The sequence below is a fragment of the Sus scrofa genome, chromosome 4, assembly GCF_000003025.6.
Source record: "Sus scrofa isolate TJ Tabasco breed Duroc chromosome 4, Sscrofa11.1, whole genome shotgun sequence".
NCBI classification, from domain to species: domain Eukaryota; kingdom Metazoa; phylum Chordata; class Mammalia; order Artiodactyla; family Suidae; genus Sus; species Sus scrofa.
Window position 1 is genome coordinate 103,644,875 of NC_010446.5, and position 27,431 is coordinate 103,672,305.

Genomic DNA, 27,431 nt, shown 5'->3' on the forward strand with positions numbered 1-27,431 from the left:
ACAATAATGTATTAGTAATTGGTATTGGTTAATAGTTAAATATTCATATTTAATTAGTATTAAAATATTCCATATACAAAGAGGAAAGACTTATTCCCATTAGAAGGGAAAAGTATCAAGTAGGAGAGTGTAAATTTGAAATTCAAGGACGAATAAAAGTTTTAGAAGAGTTCCCACTGTGGCCCAGAAGGTTAAGAACCCAAGTAGTATTCTTGAGGAGGTGGGTTCTATCCCTGGCCTTGCTCAGTGGGTTAAGGATCCGGCATTGCCCTGAGCTGTAGTGTAGGTCAAAGATGCGGTTGGGATCTCCAGCTGCTGTGGCTCTGGTGTAGGCCAGCAACTGCAATCCGACTCAACCCCTAGCCTGGGAACTTCCATATGCTGCAGATACAGCCCTAAAAAGGAAAAAAAAAAAAAAAAAAAAAAAAAAAGTTTTAGAGAAAATGCAAAGAACAGATAATAAGAAGGACTGCTGAGCAGTGTTTTGTTTTTTGTTTTTTTTTTTAATTTCCAATGAGAGGCTGGATGACAGGTCAAAAATCAAAGGGATGTACTTTCCTAATAAAGCCCCATGAGGACCAGAAAGCCCTTGTGTACAGCGTGCATATCCCAGGCCTTCGATGCAAGGAAGCCAATGGAGAACAGGTTTAATGTGTATATGAGACAAAGATGAGCTGGGGAAGGGGTAAAGAGATTTTTAATAAAAGGGCATAGATATGCAACTTGTCAATAATGCCATAAGTGTGGTTTGAGGAAACTTGACCCTTGACCCACTCCTAAGAAAAAATAAGAATAAAACAACAAATGTGAGAAGGTGCTACTTCACAGCACACACCTTGATCTTGCAAAAAGAACATTGTAAACAGTCTCTTCATCTTCGGAAAGCTTTAAACGGTGCAACTGAAATTGACGCTGGGGCAGCTCCACCTGGAAGAATAAAAGAAAAAAGCAGCTGGGCTGAAGTTACACGGATTTGCTGACTATTATGGAGTAAATTCCCCAAGGGTCCCGCCCTTCCCTGAAAACAGGATGGCTGTGACACGAGGGGCAGGCCAGCAACCTGAGGACCTCCTCCCAGGGAAAAGGGACCCTCGGAGGCTCCGGAAGCAAAGTGGACAGCTGGTCATCCGCCTTCCCAGCCTCCCCCAGGAACACATGTCAGTGGGATTACCAAGGGTTTGCCGGTGGAGTCCAGCTGGTCTTTGGTTCTCCGCAGCAAAAGGCTCTTGGTTAAAATATTTAACCGTTCTCCTCCTTTCTTTGAACCATTGTCAACTTGACTCTTCCAGAGACTGAATTCATCAAATGGAGAACAACGGAGAAACCTTTTTGTTGAGGAAGGAGGACCGAAAACAGGAATGAAGCATGGGAGGACGGAGGAGTGGTCCAGAGACAGACATGAGACGAAAAGCAAATCAGATGGCGCCTGTCCTCCGATCATTTTTAAAAGTCAATTTCAGAGCCCAGCTCTGCTAGACAGAGCAAAAGAATCGTGGTCAATAACCGCATTATAAAACCACCTAATAAAAATGTGAATTTTCCCATTTACAACGTCTATATCGTCACAAGAGGACATATAACCAATTGCTAGAATTCATTCCTACAACTTCAAAGGCTAGTAAAGAAATTCTATATCCCTCTTATGAGCTGACCTGAATAAAAGCAAGTATTTTAAAGTTGGCATTTTTTTCTGTTTGCTTCAAATAAATTGCAGTCCTGACCCCAAGCCATATGTTTTAAAGCAGAAGCAGCCCAAAAGACTCCCTAGATTGAAGACATATGACTTTTGTTTCCTTTAATGTAATCGGCCCTTTATTTTTCCAGCTCTAGAGGCTGGATGTAATCAAAATCCTATATCAGCCAGTCAATCAACAGATTCTTTTCTCATAAATATTAATTTCTCTGTCCTTTAAAGGTGGCCGGGCTTGCCATCTGCTACACGAGATAATATGGTACACACCGGAGCCGTAACATGAGATATGAAATAATTATGAAGGGCCACTGACGGGGTTCACATTTATGTAACCCCCAAAGAGTTTACTCACTTCAGCAGGGAATACATGTCCAGCAAGTTGTTTTGAATGGGGGTTCCAGTGACAGCCCAACGGGCTTGGGCCTGGAGCTTACACACGGCCATGGACGTCTGCACCCGGGGATTCTTAACAGTGTGAGCTTCGTCCAGGATGATTCGAGCCCAGACGATTCGAAGCAATGGTGAGGCAGTACCCTGGACCAGACAAGAGAACGGGAGAATGTGCATGTCTTCAAGCAGAGAAGGGGAGATGACAAGAAGTGTGGAAGACCTACTCTTACCTTCAAGTTCAAGGGCTCAGATGACATACAACTGAAATAAGAACTAAACTTAAGAAACTTGGGGAAAAAAATGTAATTGTAATGTATACATGTAAGGATAACCTGACCCCCTTGCTGTACAGTGGGAAAATAAAAAAAAGAAAAAAAGAAAATGAGACAAACAAGAAAAAAAAAAAAAAAAAAAAAAAGAAACCAAGAGTGGGAACTCTCCTGGTACAGCACGTCCACTGGAGTTCCCCTTGGGGCTAAGCAGGTTAAGAACCTGACATGCTGTCCATGAGAATGCAGGTTTGATCTGTGGCCTTGCTCAGTGGGTTAAGGATCCAGCATTGTTGTAAGCTGTGTTGTCGGTCACAGATGCGGCTTGGATCCGGCATTGCTGTGGCTGTGGCATAGGCCTGCAGCTGCAGCTCCAAATGGATCCCTAGCCCAGAAATTTCCTTAAGTCGCAGGAGCAGCTACAAAAGGAAAAAAGAAAAGAAAACAACAACAAAAAAACAAGCCCCTTGAGGGCCCGAGCCTTGAGCATAAGATGCTTAAGGGTATGATGTTTCCTAATTTGAGTTTGCTGTATTCTTTCAACCCACTTTTGAGCAATGGCTAGAGGCCAGGAATACACTAGGTGTCGAGCCTACAAATCCACTCAATCAAAAATAGTTACTATGTTTCCTAAACTTACAAAAATCCACTGAAAATTTACTAAAGTCTACTTTTCCAGGTAAAATACTAAGCCAGACACAAAGGACAGTTCCTCCCCTCAAGGAGCTCACAATTTAGCAGGAGGAGGAAAAAACAAAACAAATATCAAGATAATGACACTCATTTATACACAGCAAGTCCCACTGAATAATTTCATCCAGGACAGTAGGCATCTAGTCAGCGTTGTTCACTGCTGAACCTGGAAGAGCATCTGGCCCATGGGAGATACTCGATACTTGCAGAATTAATGGAGCACCATGACATAAGTAAGCACAATGTCTAGGAAACATATCTAACCCATGAAGGAAGCAAAGCACTCCATTCAGAGGGAGGACAAAGACACAGCAGCCTGAGAGCGTGGAGGGGAGCGCACCGCCCATGGTACCCATGAGCCCAATGAGCAGTGGGAGGGCTGGGCTGCAGGGGATGATACTCAGGTAGAGCAGGACCATAAAAAGCCTAATATATCATTCAAAGGAATTAGGGTTTTCGCCTGAGCCCTATGAGGAACCATCAAGGAACCTGCAAAGTTAATCATCCTCAAAGAGGCAGCGCTGGTCGTGAGATGGAGAAGGGTTCTAGGGAGCTCCCCAAGTCTGCGACTATCCCACTGTACAAAGGACAAAAGCATATTCCAAAGAGTAATTCTTGGAACAACCCTGTACTTTCAGGGGAAAAAAGCCCATAATAACTATGCCACAAAGCCTTCAAATCTGTGACTACCCTGGACACAGCAACGAACAGACAGGTTTTTTTTTTTTTCCCCAGTATCATTTAGCCTCTGGCCCACTGTAGCCTTATTATTTGCAACCCCTTTTCCTTGGGGGTGGGGGTGGAGGAAGGCAGGAATAATGGCTCGATATCAAAATACTGGTCCTAAGACTAAACATAAAACACATCCCGAGGGTGTGCCCCCGAGCTTCTCAAAGGAAAACCGCAACAAGGGAGGCTTTCCTCGCTTCTGTGAGAATGATCACCACGGCGGCCAGGCAGTGACCATGAGTTCTAAAAAACACAGCCACCGAGTCTCCACCTGGATCACTGAGGCGGTTGTCTAGAGTAAAGAAAGAGACAGGAGTTCCCTGGTGGCTTAGCAGTTAAGGACCCAACGTTGTTACCTCTGTGACTCTGGTCGCTGCTGTGGCATGGGTTCAATCTCTGGCCCCGGGATGTCTGTGTGCCACAGGTGCAGGGGAAAAGAAAGACAAAGGACAAAAGGAAGACTTCTGTGTTTCCCCAGGTAGACCAGTTCGGGCATTTATGACCTTCCAGGAGGGTACCTTTGCCATCTCTGATGCTGTGAAAAGACTCCTGTTAAACCATCTGTGGTTCCCACTCTAATGCCCTGGCAGCCCCCACCCCTCACCTGCACGCTGAGCTCTGCGCCCGGGACCGCTCCTTCCTGCTCCTTTGTGGGAATCTCCTTGGCCAGAAGGCTGTAGGTAGTGATCACGATGTCATACATAGAGAGGCTGCAGAGATATAACAGAAACCAAATGGTAAAAAAAAGAAAGCCCACCAAGACCCACGACGAGCGGCAGAGTTGATTCCGTCATAAAAATGCCTACACCTGGAAGACAAACAGCAGAATTCACGCGTGTCCGTAATTCACACACACGACTCTAGAGAGGTGAATTTTACACGCCTGACTCCTTTATCTCTTACCACTGGTCATTTTTACAGTCTACCTGCTGTCCCTAAAACAGCCTCCCTCTTCCGATCCAAGTCAGCAAGGATCACTTCTGGGATCACGTTAAGCTTGAGGTGATGTGGCAAGACCAGAAAGTCAGGTAGGGTTGGGAGTTAATATTTAGTATTGATTTGACATAGGTGATGCTAAAATCCCAAGAAAGTAAGCCACCCTTAAAGCACAGTCCATCTTGGAGTTTCTGTCATGGCTCAATGGAAACAAATCTGACTAGCATCCATGAGGATGCAGGTTCGATCCCTGGCCTTGGCCAATGGGTTAAGGATCCGGCATTGCCATGTGCTGTGGTGTAGGTCACAGATGCAGCTCAGATCTGGCGTTGGTGTGGCTATGGCATAGGCCATTGGCTACAGCTCCAATTAGACCCCTAGCCCAGGAACCCCCATAAAAACGGCCAAAAAAGAAAAAGAAAAAAAAAAAAAAGAATCATTTTTTTAAAGAGCACAGTTCATCTTACATCAATCTCCTCATCATTCCATAAAGGATTCATAAACACCCATTCATCTAGCTTTGACATCTGAGCATAAAAACACATGCTGTACACTTTCAGTTTACCTCGCCTACCCCCTTTACATGTAAAGATGCTCAACGAAAAGCACAAATCTTTTTTCCAAAGGAAGCTTAACACTGTGCACCGGAGAGAACTTTGATGTATACTTTTGATAAAAATGATAGTCTAATTTGGAGAGGCAGCGATGTCTCCATGTTGCCTCAGCATCACAGAAGAAAGCATAACTCAGAGCAGGTCCAATCAATTAGCTAGAGCAGTCTGAACACCAGACCCTGGAGGATCCAAGTGCACATCTCCTAAGGTGCATTCTTTCTGAATAAAAATCTCCAGCACTCGATGCTGGAGAAGGCATGCAGGATGGTCACTGCCGCCCTGATGCCTTCCGTCTGCTGAAATGACCATCAGTCACGAGAACTGGTATGCGGTTAAGACGGAGGGTCACCCGTTTGGCAACTCACCCCTCGGAGCCAACTGCCCCGTTCCTGAGGAGATAAAATATCCCATATCAGAAGGTGGGGAGACTACTTACTTAGAAGCAGAAACAACTTAGTTCTTAACTAGAGCAGCAAGTATTCAACCCAGACCATCATATCACAGGTAAGAATAAAAAACAGTCCTTTAAAACCAAAAGACAGGAGTTTCCTGGTGGCTCAGTAGGTTAAGGATCCAGTGTCATCACTGCAGTGGCTCAGGTCATAGGTCAACCCTGGCCCCAGGAACTTTCAAAATCCATGGGTGTGGCCAAAACACACAAAACCAACCAACCAAAAAAAAAAAGACAAAGACTAGGACTCAAATCACCATCTGAGGAAATATTTCCTTTCCTCCTTCCTGATCATCTTCCTTCAAGAACTCAGAGTGAATCCTACACTTTTGAATCTAAAAACTTTTAGTTCATCTATGAAAAATACAGCCATAGAAGTATAATCAGTCTATATCAACTAATCATTAAGATTCGATCAAGAGGCTCTGTAAGATGGAGCTAGTTCCATTTCACACCAACAGGAAAAGAATGTGAATTTGGAATCAGAAATTCAGCAATCATGAAATTGCTGTGACACATCCCCTTTCACCTGGTTGATGACTCAGGCATCTCAGGCTAACCCACAGGGCAGCCAGTTGAGCAGAGCGACAGGATAGAGTAACAGAACACCATTCTCTCTCAAGAGGCCCCTCTTAGCACTGGGAAGGCTGTTTGGTGATGAAAATGCCTTTGGTCTTCACAAATACCATCAGCCCTGATGAAATGCAATGTCAGGGACAGCAGGTAAGGTCTCTGTGGCCCTTGACACGAAGATGCCGAGCAACTCCGACTGACTGCAAAATCGCTGTACTTACACTTTTGCATTTTGATCCCGGTTTGGCCCATGATAGAGATAGACTCTTAGTTCGTTGTTGCACACACGTTTCTGCACCTCATTTTTCCAGTGATGGATCAAGGAAGCGGGACAGATGATGAGTGTTCGATGGGAAGTGAACTCAGAGGAGTCTTGAGAGGGAAAAAAAAAATCAACACCTAGTTATCCTTATTAAATAGCTTTAACTTCTTAAAGGCATTACCTCTTTCCCAATGGATGTTTATTTTTAACACGCAATGTTTTTAACAACTGCTGTTCTTATTTATTTATTTAGTCTTTCTTTTTTTTTTAGCTCCCAGCCTACGCCACAGCCACAGTGATGCAGGATCCGGGCTGTGTCTATGACCTACACCACAGCTCACGGCAACACCGGATCCCTAACCCACTGAGTGGGGCCAGGGATCAAACCTGCATCCTCATGGGTACTAGTCAGGTTCGTTAACCCCTGAGCCACCACGGGAACTCCCTGTTCTTATTTCTACACATCATTTACACCTCGGAGATATCACAGGTTTGGTTCTAGACCCTGGCAATAAAGTGAACATCACAAAAAAGCAAGTCACATGAACTTTCAGTCTTCCCAGTGCATATAAAATTATGTTTACATTGTATGATTGTCTATTAGTGTGCAACAGCATTTTTTTTGGCTGCGCCTGAAGCACATGGAAGTTCCCAGGCCAGGGATGGACCCTGCACCCCAGCAACGACCTGAGCCTCAGCAGTGACAAAGCCAGACACTTAACCACGAGGCCACCATGAAACTCCAAGAACGCCATAGCATTACATCTAAAAAAACGAGGTACATGATAATCGACAAGGACCTACTCTATAGCACAGGGAACCATACTCACTATTTTGTAATAACCTATAAGGGAAAAGAGTCTGGAAAAGATCGTATGTGTGCAGACATATATACATGTCTCTGAATCACTGTGCTAGACACCTGAAACTAACATGACATTGCAAATCAACTATACTTCAATACAAAAATAGAAATAAAAAGGCACATTCCTCAATGTAAAAATACTCCATTGCTAAAAAATGCTAACCATCACCTGAGCCTTCAGCAAGTCATAATCTTTCCACTGGTGGAGGATGTGAAGTACTGTGAGAATTACCAATGCTATTTAAAAAAATGGCACCAATAAACTCGCTCAACACAGGGTTATCACCAACCCTCGATATGTTAAAAAAGTATCTGTGACGTGCAATAAAGTGAAATGCAATAAAACGAGGTATGCGTGAAGTAGAATAAGAAATGAAAGCAATGTTCTTTTAACTCAAATCCCTTAATTATGTCTTTATTTTCCCCTATAAATGTGTCCGAGAGAGAGGCCGAAGAGAAGAAAGTGAGCTATAAATGACTTCGGTCTTAAAAAAAAAAAAAAAAAAGAAAGAAAAGAAAAAACACCAATGCACTTTCACAGTGGCCAGAAGGTAAAAGCTGGATCATTTCCTAACTTGTGAGTTGATTCATTGCTGGGGGAGGATTATTACTTTTCTCTGAAAAGTGTAACTTAGTTACAGTCACATTAAAGATTAAGTACAAAACTCTCTGGGACAAGCAATCATCACTTTGGAACTGGTCAGTGATCCTGATGGAGTATTTGCATCGCTGCCCCCCATCCTGTGTGTGCGCGCGCGCGCGCGTGTGCACGCGCGCACACACACACACACACACACACAGGTCCTGCTACTCCACATGGGGACACAGGAGCCAGCTGCAACAGGGCCACTAGAAGCCCTGAGAGCAGATGGCCACAGATTTTTTTTTTTGTCTTTTGTCTTTTCAGGGCCGCACCTGTGGCATATGGAGGTTCCCAGGCTAGGAGTCTAATTGGAGCTGTAGCCACCGGCCTATGCCACAGCCATAACAACGCCAGATCCGAGCTGTGTGTGCAACCTACACCACAGCTCATAGCAACGCCGGATCCTCAACCCACTGAGCGAGGCCAGGGATTGAACCTGCAACCTCATGATTCCTAGTCAGATTCGTTTCTGCTACACCATGGTGGGAACTCCAGATTTTTTTTTAACTTCCTAACCAACTGAGAAACATACCCGTGTACATAGCAAGCGGACCTTTAAGGTATTTATACAGTGATTACATTTTAAAAACAGAGGGTGAAGGAGCATCTGGCATTGTCACTGCTGTGGCTGGGGTCCCTGCTACGGCACAGGTTCAATTCCTGCTCCCAGAACTTCCTCATGCTGTGGGTGTGGCCAAAAAATTTTTTCATTTAAAAAAAAATAAAATAAAAACAGATTGAAATAAGAAAAATTGTCTAGACTCTGGAAATGTCTGGGATTTCAAAAACACAGACAACAGTGTCCACTGTCATGGCTAAAATCTGAATTTGTGACAGATCTTTCTTTGAAAAATAATACATTAACCAATTTGTATCTACCCTGCAGTTGTATCCTCAACATTAACAAAAATAATCAATAGGCTTAAAGTAAGTTTTCTAGAGCCTTAGCTTTCTCCATAAAATTGTTTCTAAACACAAGTCAAGCTAGGCTACGCTTACATTAAAGAGGAAAAAAATGATGACTTCTAGGTAGCATATTGACATGATACCAGAGGAGAGGAGTCTAACACTGGTTTTCCAATAGATTAATTAAATATGACCAAAGGCATCCTTCATAGTTGAAAAACTCCTCTCCACCAGCTCTCACGGTTTAGGAAACAACAGATCTGCAAGGCACTTTTCAATACCAGTTTTGGAAAGCCAAGTCGAAGACGTGGTTTTGTCCTTTTCTTTGTTTTTCTCTTGATTCTTCTGGGTCAGGATGAGTGCAATCATTGTCAAGGTTTTCCCTAATCCCATATCATCCGCTGGAAAATAAAAAAAAAAAAAAAAAAAAAAAAAAAAAAAAAAAAAAACAGGGAGAGGTAATTACTTAGGGCAAAGAATCTGTTCAGCTTCAAGAGATGCAACCAGGGACAGACAACAGCCCGTGTCCTCTGCTGTCGGCACCATTCTGGTCACCGTTCTTTGCCTCTAATGAAGACTTTGTTTCTTGCTGTTTCTTTTGAGATCTAGGTCCAAGATATTTATTATGAATTTTGTGATATTTAAAACTTATTATTCCGGTCTTATTCGAGGCTCCATCTTATGCTATCACTTATCTGCACATTCACTGATACCCATTGCAGTTTGATGCTGCTCTCTAGACCTTTTACTTTTTACCCCACAAAGGCAGAAAAGGCCCAGGAGATATAGCCTGCCACCTCCTGTACCACCGCACTTCCAGAGTGAGCGTTAGCTCAAGACACTCTTCCACTTCCATGCCCCTCACTCACGCATCAGTGAGCATGTTTTAGGTATCATCACTGTGCGAGCCAAAGTAAAATGTCACAGCAGGGGCTATGGTGCAAATTCTGGCTCTGCCTCTGTGCAGAGAAGAGTTAGCGCAGCAGCTGACCCCTCTCCTTCAAAAGGCCAGCTTACAAGGCGGGCATCTAAGAACTCGGATTTCAGGACGGTTCCCCCTTCTCAGAACGGACCCAAGTGGCTCGCTATGCCTATACTGCTTGTTCCAACAGTATGGTTTACCCTGAATATCTGCCTTCCTTCTAGGAATCTGGAACTTCAGTTCCTGCCAGGCTGAAGCTGCCTGTGTGACCAACCCCCCAGTAAAAGCCTTGGGCATCAACTCTCTAACAAGCTTCCCTGCTTGGCAACATTGTACACATGTTGTCACAACTCCCTGCTGGGAGAGTTAGGTACACACTGTGTGGCTCCACCCGGAAAGGCCTCTGGAAGTGGAACTTGGACTTTGCCCCACGTGCCATTTTCCTTTGCTGATTTTTGATTTCCATCAAATTAAAATAACTCAATTATTATTCATTTTATTTTACTGTAATAAATTATAGCCACGACTATATGCTGTGTATTACAGCAAATCATCCAATGTGCAGCTGGTCTTGGGGACACGACACAGCAACTTACTAGCCACGGTGGACATGTGTCATGTTTTCTGGAAGTTGAGCATCTTGGAAAATTTCAGTTTGATGAGTCCCCAGTGTGGAGCCTGGAAAACCTGCTTCTAACCTCCTCTTTAGCTAAGGCACCAGAAGCATGACTTGGATCTAGAGATCACTTATATTCATACTAGACTTCGATTCAGATGAAGAGGCTCCCTGTGAAATACTTTCTGCAGGAAGGGGTGGAGACAGAAGTGTCTGACTTTGGGGTGACAGTACTTCCCTCTACCGCTAGATGGCGCAAAGCAGCCATAACGGCTCCCAGGTGACACTCCATTGGTAACTTGGCTTTGGCCATTGCTCCAAGAAGTTTGCCCTCCATCCTGGCCACACCTCCCAGAGATTCGGTGAAGTTCCATCTGTCAAATGGCCAGTTAGAGTATCTACCCATTTCAACTATACTTTAATTTGAAAAAGTTGGGGGAAAAAATAAATCTACCCACAGAGTTGTTGAGGGGACGGAACAAAGCAATGCATGTGTTGGCTCTTATCCTAATGTCAGACTCACCCAGAATTCCTCCTGGTGGCTTCTGACTTTCCCGCCACAGCAACCAGGCTAATGCCTGCTTCTGGTGCAGCAGCAAAGGGACCTGACAAAGGTAAAAACCGGAAGTCAAGGATAAATTCCTGATGAGGGGCTATGCTGAAGCCTGGATACAGAGACTCCATATGCTGAAGCCTGGATACAGAGACACTTTTATTTTCTTTAAGTGATCCTCCTGTTATGCTACTTGTCAGATAAGCTGCTGTTTCACCTTGAAGTTCTGAATTCCACCCTCAACCGCATGTCCTGGTTGAGGACATAAGTGTCCTGTCATTTATGCCGACTGCCCAGCTTGGCTACCAAGAGCCGCCTCTCTCACTCTCAAGTGAGAGCCCTGCTTTGTCTGCTTCATCAGCAGTTTCTACTGCTTGTGGTCAAGACCTCTGACTGGTCCCTACTCTCACCAGCCACTCTGCCGCCTTTTTCTCATTATCTCTTAAATGTGTCTCTCCTCGCTGTGGACAATGCCCCAGCCTACACTGCTAGACATAAATTTCAGTAGCCCTTTAACTGGGGTCCTCTCTTCTAGTCTCTCCTTCCCCCAGTGTATCTTGTGCTCTGTGACCTAAATAACATTCCCAAAACACCCCTGCTCAAAACTCTATAGTGATTCCATAACATCCCTTGAGTTGTTCCAATCTAAGTTCCTTCGCCAAAGCCAGACTCTACAAGGAGGGACTCCTCCCGCTCAGGAATGTCACCTGCCGCTCCCAGCTCAGGCTGAGGTCACCTGATCATCACTTATTCAATACAATCGCTGTATCTTCCCTCTGACCACCACTCCCTCTAACTGGAATATTTGGTTTCTATCCCATCTCTAGGCCTGCAGTTTCTTTAAACCACAAATAACTGCGGACCTAGAGTAACTTTTCCTTTATTTCGAATCTCTCTGTACTTTGCCTACAATCCAGAGAATATGACAATGCACATTGTCTGTCTTCAGGTCACTGTCTAATTGTCTTACGTTGTACATGCACTTTCACCCCCAACTAGTTCATTAAGAGCAGCAATTCCTAGAGTTCCCTCATGGCTCAGTGGGTTGAAGATCTGGTGTTTTACTGTTGTGGCTCTGGTTACAGTCGTGGCATGGGTTCGGTTCCTGGCCCAGGAACTTCTGTATGCCACAGGTGTGGCAAAACAACAACAACCAAAAAAGAGCAACAATTCCTTTGTATCCTTGTGGCACCAATCAAGACATAACAAATGGATCTGTTACTGCTATAAGACAGACATAACTTTACAACCTCAAGGAAAAAAAAGTGTCTTTTTTCTTCTCACTGCTAAACAGAAAAAAAAGAAAATACTTCAGGGGAAGCCATTCAAGTGTTATCTGTAGAAAAACTATGTCAGAGTGGTACTCGGGTGGGCACTTTCATAGTGGCTGCCCCTCCTCGTCGTGGGTGCTGGGACACTGTCCTAGGACACTGTGCCTGGGGCCTTCCCGGCTCACCTTCAACCCAGCTGGATCCTCTGCCACAGCTGTCTCGTCAGGACGTGACTCGAGTGATCGGTGCAGCTCGTCAATGGCTTCACTTGTCACTTTCCACACTGAGTGAAGCCGATCTTGGCTTGTAGGGCCTGCACAGAAATCAGGGTTACAGGTGTAGCCAGCATTATGTCCTGGCCAGAGCTGCAAAGAGGCAATTCCTTATTTGCCGGATAATGGATCTGTGTAAACTAAAAACTCTTGCCACCCGAGTCTCCTAGACACTCACAGCCTCCCTTATCCCCATTCTCTGTTTGTCTATTTTATTTTGTTTTGTTTGTGGAATCACATGAACAAGTGTTCTGATAAAGGACAAAATAATAGAATGCATAATGAAAAAATAAGATAACCCAGAATTTTTTTTTTTTCCCAGCTTTGAAGAGGTAGGAGAGAAGAAGGTGATGCCATCAGATTTTTGAGAAGAAAAGATTCCTTGGAGTTCCCATCGTGGCGCAGTGGTTAACGAATCTGACTAGGAACCCTGAGGTTGCGGATTCGATCCCTGCCCTTGCTCAGTGGGTTAAGGATCCGGCGTTACCATGAGCTGTGGTGCAGGTCGCAGACGCGGCTCGGATCCCGAGTTGCTGTGGCTTTGGTGTAGGCCGGCGGCTACAGCTCCGATTCGACCCCTAGCCTGGGAACCTCCACATGCCGTGGGAGCAGCCCAAGAAATAGCAAAAAGACAAAAAAAAAAAAAAAAAAAAAAAAAGAAAGAAAAGATTCCTGGGGCCAGATGCAAAGAACAAAAGCCAGCAATAGAAGAGGCCAAGCTAGAGGAAGTCTGCTGAAGTTCAGGCAGCCAGGGAGAGACACCCCCTAACGGGCACGCCCTGAGCTGCCTCCCCTGCACTGGGGATAAATACATCAGTGCTGGAGCTCACTCATTCTACTCACATCACGCCTACTGAGGTTCGTTAATAAATACAGGCACCTTAGCAGGTTCTAAGTGTAGAGATGAAGTATCCAAATAAGCAGTTTCTAGACAAAAATTAACCACTTCCATGTTAAAACGTTTTTAAATGAAGAGCCATTTTAATGGAATTTGTTCCAAAACATGACATACCTTCTTACCTTAATAATCTACCATAATTTAATTTCCCTAGGTGATTCTATCACCATGGTGATTACAGAAGGATGCTGTCACACGGTGATGTTCTTTGAACAGTCTGCGGCTCAGCTGTGCTGTGCCACGGGACCAAGTGCTTTTTTTACTTGTTATACTAATGGAAGTATAGTTAACTTACAATGTTGTGTTAGTTTTGTTGTTGTTGTTGTTGTTGTTGTTGTTGTTGTTGTTTTGGGGGTTTTGGGGTTTTTTTTTTTTTTTTTTGTCTTTTTGCCATTTCTAGGGCTGCTCCCGCAGCATATGGAGGTTCCCAGGCTAGGGGTCGAATCGGAGCTGTAGCCACCAGCCTATGCCAGAGCCACAGCAACATGGGATCTGAGCCACGTCTGCGACCTACACCACAGCTCATGGTAACGCTGGATCCTTAACCCACTGAGCAAGGCCAGGGATCGAACCCGCAACCTCATGGTTCTTAGTCGGATTTGTTAACCACTGCGCCACAACGGGAACTCTGCTATTGTGCTAAAGTTACACCAAAGTGATTCAGTCATACATACACATACATACAGACATATTCTTAGACATATATATACATATTCTTTTTCAGATTCTGTTCCCCTTATAGGTTATTACAAGATATCAAGCATAGTTCCCTGTGCTAGACAGTAGGCCCTTGTTTTTTATCCGTTTTATATACGTAAGTAGGTTTCTCTGTGCACTTGAGAGGGGCCTTTGCCTTCACCCTCTCAGTGAAGGTCTCCCTCCCTCACCCTCTTCCTAAACACTGCTCTTCAATCTTCTCCACTCCCCTGCTTCTGTTTCCTTTCTTCCCTCCTTTTCCCTTTCTACACCGCAAGCATTTCTCAGTTGCGAGAAAACTGGCTTTAGCTTTTCTCATTGCTGCCAGCCCACCTGAGCGCCTGTCTCCTGCTCAGCAAACCAGCCAATCATATTATGTATTTGAGGCTCTACCTGGAATCTTTATTCTGCAGTGACTTCTGAATTTATTGTTTTCTGCAGAGATCAGGATGGAAAACAGTATGGAAGTTCCTCAGAAAACTAAATATAGAGCTACCATATAATCCAGCCATCCCACTTCTGAGCATATATTTGGACAAAACTATAATTCGAAAGGATATATACACCCCTATATTCACAGCAGCACTACTCCCAATAGCCAAGACATGGTAACTACCTAAATATCCATCCACAGATGAATGGATATAGAAAATGGCATATGCATACATGCAACGGAATACTACTCAGCCATAAAAAAGAACAAAACAATGCCATTTGCAGTAACTTGGATAGACCTAGAGGTATCATACTAAGTGCAGTGAGTCGGAGAGAGAAAGACAAATACATATATCACTTATATGTGGAATGTAAAATATAATGCAAATGAACCTATCTAAAAAATAGAAACAGACTGCAGACAAGGAGAACAGACTTGTGGTTGCCAAGGGGGAGAGGGTTGTGAGAGAGATGGAGTGGGAGGCTGGGGTTAGCAGATATTTTTGTTACACATGGAAGGGATAAAACAACAAGGTCCTGCTGTATAGCACAGAGAACTATAGTCACTGTCCTATGATGAACCACAATGGAAAAGAATATTTAAAAAAGGAACATATATATATATACACACACATATATACATACATATATATATATATATAAAACTGAGTCATTTTGCTATATAGCAGAAATTAATACCACATGGTAAATCAACCATACTTCGATTAAATAAAAAAATAAACAAGGCGTTACTACTCTCTGTGGGTCTACTGGTCACGGTCACGGACTCCTCTGCTCTGCCGCAGCACAGGCAGAAGGAATGCAAATGCATCTGCTGGTCCGCTTCCTTCATCATGATGTGAGTTCAAGTTTTCATTCACAAACATTTACTGGACGACTCCCATGTGCCAGTCACCAGGCTGACTGATCAAGGACCGTGAACAAGGTCAGTGAACGGGGCAGACAGTCTCGTCTAAATTACACGGAGGAAAAACCTGACTGAGCCGCACGTGCTCATACCAGCAACTCAGAATGGCTGCTCCCTTCTCATGGGCAGAAACACAGCTACGAGGCAGCATTGAACTCGAAGGTAAAGCTTTTCCCACCAGGCCCGGGCCCTTGGTCCTCACCTCCACGGCACTGGCCGGACCCTCCAGCAATCTCCTGGCGGGCAGCCTTCAGTCCCAGAGAAGCCAGAGGCTGCAGATCCTGGCCCTGCAGGGGTCTGGGAGGCACCAAGTGGGGCGGGTCAGAGCTTGTTTTGGTGGCATTCCGCTGTTGTGGTACTTGGGTGTTCCTCTTCTCATTCACATCTGCTCAGAAAACAAGGGAGAAACACATCAAAGTTCAAACGAATGAAGAATTCTATGTGGGAAGTGAGGTCGAGAGAAGATGGGATTGCCACGAGCTGGGGGAGGCTGTCTAGACACCACAGCGTTTAAACCGTTTTTTTTGCCGTGCCCATAGCATGCAGAAGTTCCAGGCCAGGAATCAAACCCACGCCACAGCAGTGACCCAAGCCACAGCAATGACAACACCAGGTCCTTAACCCACCGAGCCATCAGAGAGCTCCTTAAAAAAAATTTTCTTTTTTTTTGGTCTTTTTTGTCTTTTTAGGGCTGCACCTGCAGCATATGGAAGTTCCTAGGCTGGAGGTCAAAAATTGGAGCTGTAGCTGCCGGCCTATGCCACAGCAAGGCCAGATCTGAGCCATGTCTGCAACCTACACCACAGCTCATGGCAATGCCAGATCCTTAACCCACTGAGTGAGGCCAGAGCTGGAACCTGCGTCCTCATGAATACCAGTCAGATTTGTTTCCACTGAGCCATGATGGGAACTCCCTTCAATTATTTCCTAAACAATAGGGAAAAGACTTGAGTGCATAGAAAATAGGAGGGAATTTTTCTAAATCACAGGTGTAACTTAAGAGAAAGCACAGAAACAGATAACAGAATGGACAGGGGAATGAGTCCACATGCTCTTTATTCAAATGGCTTCTAGAATGTCTCGTGAAGTTGAGGCCAACCCAGGATTCCTTTTATTTACCTTGCTCTGGGTAGAGGGCGAGGGCCCCGAGAGCTTCCTCCAGCTCCTGAATTTGCTTGAACAACTTCTGACCCTTGTCTGGAAGGGCCTGGAGGTTCACCGATGCCAGAGTGCTCTGAAAAACAGGTGCTATAACATAGGTCGCTCCTCTCATTGTTAGAAATCATAGTTTCAGATTAAAATAGCCTAAAATGCCAAAACTCTGAACTCATCATCTTTTAACCATATGTGTGAAAACTAGAACTCTTCTCTAAAGCCAGCTGACTTACCAATCCTGAAAATATAAACATGGCAAAAAGTAGAAACTCCTCGCCCACCTATAAAACCTTTCTCACATTAATATATTTAACTTGTTTGTGGAGTCCCTTATCTGTCGGCAACAAACAATGTTCCAACCTTATAATAAAAACACAGGTCAGGAGTTACCTTCTTTTGTTTCAGTTGTGCTGTGAGGTGCACGCGTTGGGCTGCTGGGTCTAAAGGTTCTCCTTTTTTGCAAACACCGGAGGCAGGAGAAATCTTTCTTTGCTCACTTTGGCCAGGGAATTTAAGGTTCTCCTTCTTCTGTGAGTCTGGAGTCAGGTCAAAGAGTAAGGGGCTCCCTGGCTCGGAGGAAACAAAAACAACGTCGTCTTCCTCACTGTCACCACTGCTTGTGTCAACATCTTCCCTCTCTCCCCGGGGATGCCGGGTGGCCGGCGGTGCAGGCTGAGCGGCTGGTTCCTTCAGAGCAGACACATCACGGGTCTCCGACTGTGCGTGAGAATGGCCCTGGAGCAGCCTCTTCTGGAGGGTCTGCGAGCAGCTCGGGTCATCCTTTGTCTTTGTTTCTCTCACCTCCCAGCTCTGGGGGTGCTCCTGGCTGAGGTGGCCTCCTTTCTGGGGCTGGTTTATTGGGTGTTGACTGGGAACAGTTCGAGGCAAAGGCTTAGTTTCCTCTTTCCTCGGAGGTTCTGATTCCTTCCGGATATAACTGTCACCATTTGCTGTCTCCTGAGACACGGGTGGTTCTCTCAGCTCATCCTTGTGGACCTGTCTGGATTTCATCTCAAACACCTTTCTTTGGTGCATCCCTTCAAGCTCCTTTGTGTCACACTGAAACTCTGTCTTCTCCCCTCGCTGCTTCTCTTGAACTGCAGATGGTTTTTCCTTTACCACCAGGCCAGATGAGAGATCCTTCTCCATCCAGCACTTAGATTCAGGCTTCTGCACATTGTCTTGATCCAGGAGTGGATGTCCCTTTTCCTTTTGCTTCTTATGGGCTGTCTTTTCTTCATCTTCACCCTTGATGAACTGTTTCCAGAGGGAAGGTTCTTGATTCTTGTCAAGTACCTTGAATGGGTTTCTCTGCTGGCTGAAAGGATAATGAGGGGGCTCAGATGCATGCTGAGACTTACTGGTTACAGAATATCCTTTGGAATTAGGATCCTAAAGACAAAGAAAGTAATCTTAAAATATAATAATGCAACCTTCACATCTAGAATGCCTTTTTTCAGAGGAAAAGGAAGCACCGTAAAAACAGTCTAATGTTTCTGAATGTTTCTGGGATTACTTCTCCCTCTAGAAAAGACTCTGTGCCAAGTTCACAAAATATTGGTTGCTCTTTTTTTGTTTTGTTTTGTTTTCCTTTTCTTTTTAGGGCTGTACCTGCGGCATATGAAAGTTCCCAGACTAGATGTAGAATTGGAGCTGCAGCTGCAGGCCTATGCCACAACCACAGCAACACCGGATCTGAGCTGTATCTGCAACCTATGCCACAGCTTGCGGCAATGCCAGATCCTCTAACCCACTGAGTGAGGCCAGAGAATGAACCTGCATCCTCATGGATACTAGTCAGATTCTGATCCTGCTGAGTCACAATGGGAAGTCCACAAAACACTGGTTTCTTAACAGCACTTTCGATGCTTGGTTCCTTCTCTGTCCATAATTACTGCTTTTCCAGGCCTCAAGGAAAAGTAGTGACCAAATCATGGCGTTTTAATAATAGCAACGGCCATGATGTATACTTTCCATAAAAAATTATTCTTTCAAGATGAACTTTTCGGAGGTCCCGTCGTGGCACAGCGGAAACAAATCCGACTAGGAACCGTGAAGTTGCGGGTTCGATCCCTGGCCTCGCTCAGTGGGTTAAGGATCTGGCATTGCTGAGAGCTGTAGTATAGGTCTCAGACACGGGTTGGATCCTGCATTGCTGTGGTGTAGGCTGGTAACTGTAGCTCCATCTGACCCCTAGCCTGGGAACTTCCATATGCCGCGGATGTGGCCCCCCCCCGAAAAAAGGAAAAAATTAAAAATAAAAAAACCTAATCAATATCCTATGCTTGCTTTGATTTGGGCTTTAGGAAGGTTTCACAGTGGGAATCTAGAATCTTCAGTTCAAAGCATGCCTCTACCCAACCAAGTTTCATGACCTCCCTCTGTCTAGTTCCTCATGTACTGGATATCAGTGGGGTCGCTCCTAGTTCTCACATTCTAGAAGCTTATGACTTACACTGAATTTATACCAACATCAAGGAGGTATCAGTCTATAAAAAAGATATTGAAGTTAGTCAAGTAAATCTAAGTTTTCCCCTAAAATAGGAGAATACTGACTATATTTAAGAACTTGAAAAATATTTAAGTAAAAAAGGGAGGCAAATAATTAACTCTTGACTATAACTGGAATCCTTTGAAATTAAAAGTCCTTTGACATTAAAAGTCCCAACAGGGTCTACCCTGCTGACAGAACTGTCTTTCAGAGACAGTATAATGAAGACCAACCAGTTTATATTGGACTTCAAGGTCCTCTCAGGTGATGCCTGAAATAGATGGATTAAATAGTCTCAACACCATCAGGTTTGAAAAGAGATGAATAATTCCTACCTGCCATGGGATATTTCCACACCACCGCTTCCCCTCTGCCTTACTTCTAGTACATCGGAACAACAGCCTGATGAAGCGAAAAACACAAATAATCAAGGTTGTGAAAATCCACTAAAGCAAGAGATAAATTTGTTTTTCATCCATAACATCTCCTATGAAGTAAACCAACAAAAACAAACAAGCCAAAACCAAACAAAAACTAACCCAAATCTGGTCAAACTCCTGGTTTCCAATGACCGACCAATTTACAGGACACACAAACAACAGAGGAAGCATAAAACTAGACCACACGGATGTAATCTGCAAACTCTCAACAACAGGAAATGCTCTAAGACAAACTACTTGATTCCTTCAACAAGCAAATCAGAGGAGAAAAAAATTAGGGGACTTACTTAAGAGAATTAATAAACCTATCAATTAACTGCAATTTGTGGACCTTATTTGGATCTTGTGTAAACAAATGAACAAAAACAACCAAGAAATAAACTGTTTATAACATTTAAGAATCTACTGGAAATCCATACTCTAAGTGGTTAAAAAAAAAAAAAGTCCGTATCTTTTAGAGCTACATATTGAAATATTTACAGAAGGAATGACATTATCTAGGATCTTTTTAAAATCTGGCAGGAATTGGGAGTTGGAGTAGGTAGGGTATATGTATGAGTTGGTGACCGAAGCTCATGTGCTGTATTATTCCATCCTATCTACTTTTGTATATATATTCTCAATCATCTATTTTTTTTAGACTTACATCCTAGTGCCAGGCAGTCCTTGCTCACACAGCACCCCCTACACTCCAGCTATGCTGAAATGGCTACACTGTTCCATTCCCAAACCAAGCCAGGTACTCTCCATCCTACCAGACTTTGCAGGTGTACTACCCTCCATCCAAAGATATCCTCCTTATCCCTATTCGCCCACCAGCTCCCCCATCACCAGCTGTCAAAGTCCCACAGGTCCCTCTACACCCAGTTCAAGACATAAATCCTTTGCAAAATTTTCCCACAATTTCCTGCCCTGTGTATTCATTGCACTGCTTCTGTATTTTTGTTGTATTGAGTTGTATTACACTTGTCTGCCCCACTATATTTTCAGCAACTAGAAGGTGATAAGTACATACGATCTCTTCATTCCTAACTATGCCTTGACTCTTGTACCAAATAGTTAAGCACTGCTGAATTAAACAGAACCAACTCATTTTTCTCTTACCCTAAATGACTCCTCAAAAACTTTTACTCAGTTAAATAAGAGCTTTCAAAATACATATTTTATTTACTTGTTTAAATAGGAAATATACGCAATCAAAAAGCATAAAATGGCAGTGAAAAACGCCCTCTCCTATCTGTTCAGTTCACATATCTCCCAAGTAACCATTTCCATTAGTTTTACGTTTGCCTTATCAGAGATGTTTTTAATGCCTATCAAAACAATATACTTTCTTATTTTTTCTTTTCTACTCAAATGGGTAGCATAGTATACATACTACTAAATACCTTGCTTGATTTTTTCTTTAACTTAAAAATGTCTTGGAGATTTTTCCATAAAAACAAAGACAGAAAGAATTTCCTTATGGATATACATATATTTTTATGGCTGCACAGTTTTTTACACAGTTGCAGTTTTCCACTATAAGGATGTTCCATTATTTATTTAATCAGACCCCTCTTTTTTTAAAGATTTTTACTTTTTCTAGTATAGTTGATTTACAATGTTCTGTCAATTTCTGCTGTACAGCAAAGTGATCTAGTCACACATATAAATATACACATTCTTTTCTCACATTATTCTCCATCATGTCATGTCACAAGTGACCAGATATAGTTCCTGTGCTATACAACAGGATCTCATTGTTTATCCACTAATCAGACCCCTCTTGATGGAGAGTTTGGTTGTTTCCAATCCTTCCACATTAAAAGCAATTTATCACAATGAATAACCTTCTGTATATGTCATTTTACATGTGTTTCAATATATCCAAATACAGAAGGGGCAACCCTCTATATCTCATATTGTGTATTAGAGCCCTCTTTATTTTTCTTCATCCCTTAGCTTCCAGATTTTATTCATCGAGTCTCCTTTTGCTGCTTACTAACTCATTAAAGTCAATTTTACCTGATTAATTCCTTCCTTCTGCTTTCTCTCCATCTCGTTTCTTGTTTTTGTTCTAATGTCTTAAGTTAGTTCTGGGACATACAATACGAATCCTAACAGTCTGAGTCCTAACTCAAAACAAATCCTGAGCAGGTCTTGGCCCCTCAATACCATCACTTTACTTGGACACAGAAGCAAAGATAACCAGCCCCCAAAAGATAACTTCGATAAAAGTCAAGTTAGAAGGAAAACAAGACCAGCCCCTCTTATACAAGCTCATCATTTTCCCATTCACGCTCACAATTTTTTTCTTTTCTCTTTTACAGCCATACCTGCAGCATATGGGCATTCTCAAGCCAAGGGTTGAATCAGAGCAGCAGCTGTGGCCTATGCCACAGCCATGGCAACACCAGCTCCAAACAACACATGGGACCTACACCACAGCCTAGGGCAATGCCGGATCCTTAACCCTCAAGACAGGCCAGGAATTGAACCTGCATACTCACAGAGACATCAGGTCTTTAACTTGCTGGGCCACAAGGGGGGACTCCGAAGCTCACAATTTCTAAAAACATTTATTGGTCTCTTTAACTTTTCTTACTGCAGTAGGATACTATATTGAACGTAGAGTTCTGAAAATTTCTGAAATGGCTTGAATGCATAAAAATTCAAAGTACCAGAAAATAAAAATTCAAAGTACTAGAAAATAAAAATTCAAAGTACTAGCTCCTTCTAGGGAATACCACTACTTACGAAAATAAGAACGAATTGCAGCTTTAAAGTATATAAAGTCCTTGAAATCATTACTGAAAGTACAGTTTATAGACAGTTAATCTATTTTTTTTTTCTTTTTTGGCCATCCCAAAGTATATGGAGTCTCCAGGCCAGGGATCAGATCTGAATGACCTATTTTGCAGCCACGGCAACACCAGATCCTTTAACCCACAGTGCTAGGCCGGGGATCATAAATAGTTTATTAAGAGATTCATGGACTATCAGGAGAAGGGCAAGATTTGGAGAAAGAGGGACGAAAACAACACACACTAAGCATCAGCTATGCGGCAGGCACAGTGCTAAAAATGCCCCTACCTACATTCCTGTTAAAATCAACCTGGATGGGCTTCTCGGCCTTTAGGATAAAAAGCTTGTTATGTTTATTACACTGTAAATCAACAGAGAAAGCAGTGGAAATATATCCTCAAAGAGGAAGCAAATTCCTCTATGAGAAAAGAACATAATTTCTACAGTGGATTCAATTATTTTCTAGGATACAAATTATTAACAATAATGATGAAATCAGCTAAAGGTCATTCGAGACCAAATTCAAGTCAATTCCTCTACTTTCTCAGAAAGCTTCATCAGCCTTTATCTCTTAGCACAGGTCGCACAGTCACAGAAGCAGCTGGCATTTAATCACCTCCCATTTAGCACCTGAACTTGCACATCAAACTCTTCGCCACTCTCCGTGTGTCTAACTCTTATCCCAATTGTGTCACAGGGCCCTTAGGAACATAAGTGCACTTCTTTACATGCACCAATGGAGAAACAGAAAGCTGGATTTCCACCTCGTTCTTTCACCCAAAGCTTCAGGATGGAACAAAAATGGAAATGTAAAAAAATGAAACTATAGGAAAAGAGGGCCGAATATTTTTGCAACCCTAAAGTGAAAAGGGAATGACACAACCCTGCAGCTGAGAGATGAAGGATTTAGTAATTTGACTACATAAAAGTACTAACTGTGCACATAGCAAAAAAAAAAAAAAAATACTGTGGATAAAAATGATAAGACAGACAGCAAGCTGGGCAAAGTCATTGCTTCACACATTAGAAAAGGCTAATATCCTCTCCATTCAAGGATGACTTCTATTGTCCAGCACAGGGCATGATACGCTACAGCACCTCGTGAAAGCGCTGGCTTCATTGAAGGGGGTTCTTCATGAGTTACTGGGGCCTCAGGTCCCTCTGCATGGGTCTGGCTCACACCCAAATGCCTCCTTGTCACAAGCCTACATCATCGTCACTGGGTTGGATGACGGCCACGCCAATTTTACCCAGTAACCAACCACACAAGGGGTTTCCTGGACGTGCAAAGAGTCAAGTGTTCTTAAAAGTAAGGGATTTTGAACATCCCACTACAACCAGTTATTTAAAGAACAAAAACGTGTTTCTTTGACCTCCGTATCCTTGAGAATAAAAGCTAAGAGAGAGGAGAGAAGAGAGAACACGAACTCAGGAGCTGGATGACCACGTCCCGCATCCGTATATCCAGGTGTGCCTCACCACTCACATCCGGACAAGCGTTCTTCCTCCTGGTGCTACTGAGCGACTATCAGAGTTTCCTTTATGGTCCTCAAACAGAGGGTCATGGCGGAAGGGTCAGTCAAATGCTGGGGAGTGGTACCATCTGGTGTTGCAGTTAGAGAACTACACACAAAAGCAGCTTCAGTCCAAGGGAAGAAACATGGGCATCTCAGTCTTACTTGGGTTTATACCGTCCCTCCATCACTCTGCTGCACCTGTCTCCCAGCAAGGTTGAGTGTTAAACATAATGGTATTAATTCAAGGATGCAAAGCACTTTAAGTTCTCAAAGAGAAAAGCTGGTTTGGGGGAAAGAAAGGCTGTGCTCCCTGACATTCTGTCCCTCTCCAGAGCACAGGGGTTCTGGCTAGATGCCTTCCTGGCTGCTAAGGAAGTCATCACCCATAGAAACACGGCCTATTTCTGTTTAAACTTCCAGCCTGTACCACCTATCAGGGTACTTGCTGGGGTTTTTGTTTGTTTGTTTTTAATTTGGTGTGTATGGTAGAACTATATTTCATTTGTCCTAAAACAACCTTATTAAAGCTCTAGTAAGTACCTCCCAATAACTGTTCTAGATTTGAGCTAAAAGAAATACATTTGGCATCCTTTCTCTATTTCAAAATTAAGGTCACCCCCCCACCCCCAGCCTTATCTACCTAGGGTGAAAAATATTAAAGACAAATTCTCAAAAGTGTCTCTTCAGCCTAGATCTTCCCTCTGAGCTGCACACCCACTTTTCCGGCTGGTTTCACACATACACAGGACACAGTGAGTTCAAAGTTGTATGTGTTAGCCACACAACCCAGCTCTCTATGACGTTACCTTTCCTTCCTGGTCTCGCTTAATGGTAAACTCACCATCCATCAACCCCAAGGAGGCAGGCATTTCTTGAGCACTGACCGTGTGCCAAACACTGAACTAAACTCATTGCACATGTGACGCCACTGAACCCTCACAACCCAGGGAAGTCGGGGCTACCACGACCACCACCCCGGTTGATAAACGGAGGAAAGAACATGCTAACGTGCCCCACCAGGAAACATGCCGTAGCTGTGCTCTTTCAGGAAGCGTCCTCCAGTCTAAGTGCACCCAACTCCACGGCCATGGCCTCAACCCAAACCCATCTTTCACTTAGAGAAAGTGGGTGTACCTGGAATCAGTTTGACCGAGGTTCAAAGCTCAGCAATGCCACATCATAACCATGGGACCACATTCCTGTTCTAATCTTATCAAATGTTTTCTCATCTGTGTGTAAAACAGGGATAGTGAAACCTATTGGAGCAGATTCTGTGAACATAAGAGGTGATGAATATGCCATGTAGTAGACATTCAAGAGTAGCTATTATTTCAGCGAGCTCCTTGCCTCCACCAGCTTCACTTTCTTTTTTTTTTTTTTTTGTCTTTTTGCTATTTCTTTGGGCCGCTCCCCCGGCATATAGAGGTTCCCAGGCTAGGGGTCGAATCAGAGCTGTAGCCACTGGCCTACGCCAGAGCCACAGCAACACGGGATCCAAGCCGCGTCTGCAACCTACACCACAGCTCACGGCAACGGCGGATCCTTAACCCACTGAGCAAGGGCAGGGACTGAACCTGCAACCTCATGGATACTAGTTGGGTTCATTAACCACTGCACCACAACAGGAACTCCAGCTTCCCTTTCTAATCTAACTTCCATGGTTCTTCTTCAACTGCAAATTGGACCAAATACTCTTCAGTGGCTTCCTACCACACAGAAAGATATTTCTATACGATACAGGGCTCCCAGTAGTTTGCAAACGGTTTTACGTGTCAGACCTTCCTAACTTCATGCACAAAGGCCTACTGGCCCCCTTGTACTGGCAGAAAACAATGGGAAAGTGAAGTTTTTAAAAATTCCATTTATCAGAGTCTCAAAAAACAGAAACACTGAGGAGTAAATTTAACTAAAAGGGTATGGTACTCTATGATGAGAATGATTCGACAATGCGGCAAGAAATTTGAAAAATCATAAATAAATACACCATGCTCGTAGACTGAAGATCAATACTGATGTCAGCTCTCCCCACCTTGATCTATATAGGTTCAGTAGAATCCCGAAAGGGTTTTCTGAGAAAATTTTAAAAGTCAATTCTACACGTTACATGGAACTGCCAAGGACCTAGAACAGCCCATCGTGAAAAGGAAAGTTGGGAGACAAACACGATCTTATTTGATTGTGTCTGGACAGGCAAAGAGACCAATGGAAGAGATGAGCAAGTCCAGGATAGATCCACACATGGCGGTCGGCTGATTTTTCACAAAGGTGCCAAGCGTTTCCATGGGGAAAGGCAAGTCTTCAGAAAAGGGTGCTGGCAGAGACGTGAACAAGCTCAAGTTGGATCTGTACATTGGCCATAGCAACGGGCCTGCTAAATTTTCTTTTTTTGCTTTTTAGGGCCGCACAGGCAGCCTATGGAGGTTCCTAGGCTAGGGGTCAAATCGGAGCTACAGCCACTGTTCTACACCACAGCCACAGCAATGCCTGATCTGAGCCATGTCTGCGACCTGCACCACAGCTCACGGCAACACTGGATCCTTAACCCACTGAGCAAGGCCAGGGATCCAACCCACAACGTCATGGTTCCCAATCAGATTCGTTTCCGCTGCGCCACAACGGGAATTCCTAAATTTTCAATAGACCTAAATATAAGCAAACATCTAGCCAACCTGAATGGCAAAGAATTCTGAGTACAGGTTAACATATGCTGTAGGGTTTAGTGTATGTGTTTGGTATTCTGATGTTAACTAATACTTTAATTTATATTAGACAGGTCCTTTCTTTCCCCTTCAACTTATAGAAATGAGTATTTTCAAAGACTGGAAGGATTGAAGTTGATATATAACAAAATTGAAATTTTCTGATATAAACACAAAAAAAGGGTGCTGAAACAAACATTCATTCAATACTATCCAGAAAAATAAATGAACTCCTATCTCATAAGGTAACCTAAAATCATTTGAGGTAGAGCACAGACTAAGCAAAAAAAAAACCAATGAAAAAAATATATATATAAAACTTCTAGAAGAAATCATTGGAGAAATTTATGATCCTGAGGTAGGCAAAGATTTCTCAGAGAAGACAAAAAGCATAAACCAATAAAAAATGATAAATTGGACTTCATAAAAATGAAAAGCCTCTGCTCTTCAAAAGACAGTTAAGAAAAAGAAAACCACAGACTGGGAGAAGACATTCACAATACACGTCTCTGCCAAAGGACTTGTACAGAGAATACATAAGGAACGCTTCCAATTAATAACAAATGACAATGCAACTTCAAAAATAGGCAAAAAATCCCCCAAAGTTACACTGTATTACTCCGTGCAGGTAACTTTTTTTTTTAGGGCCACAGGTGCGGCATATGGAGGTTCCCAGGCTAGGGGGTCAAACTGGAGCTACGGCTGCTGGCCTATGCCACAGTCATAG

The 27,431-nt window shown here is 43.5% G+C and overlaps 1 protein-coding gene across 1 annotated transcript in view; it reads right to left on the minus strand.

Moving 5' to 3' along the window:
* Nucleotides 1-27,431, minus strand: part of TTF2 (transcription termination factor 2) — a 44,102-nt gene that overhangs the window by 12,498 nt on the left and 4,173 nt on the right. Inside the window, exons 4-15 of the mRNA XM_001929357.7 lie at nt 19,597-19,663; nt 17,161-18,162; nt 16,735-16,849; nt 15,818-16,000; nt 12,572-12,699; nt 11,086-11,167; nt 9,306-9,425; nt 6,570-6,720; nt 4,379-4,484; nt 2,046-2,227; nt 1,172-1,325; nt 836-927 (exon numbers count right to left, since the gene is read on the minus strand). Coding sequence (XP_001929392.3) covers nt 836-927; nt 1,172-1,325; nt 2,046-2,227; nt 4,379-4,484; nt 6,570-6,720; nt 9,306-9,425; nt 11,086-11,167; nt 12,572-12,699; nt 15,818-16,000; nt 16,735-16,849; nt 17,161-18,162; nt 19,597-19,663 — 2,382 coding nt within the window. The remainder of the gene's footprint in view (nt 1-835; nt 928-1,171; nt 1,326-2,045; nt 2,228-4,378; nt 4,485-6,569; nt 6,721-9,305; nt 9,426-11,085; nt 11,168-12,571; nt 12,700-15,817; nt 16,001-16,734; nt 16,850-17,160; nt 18,163-19,596; nt 19,664-27,431) is intronic.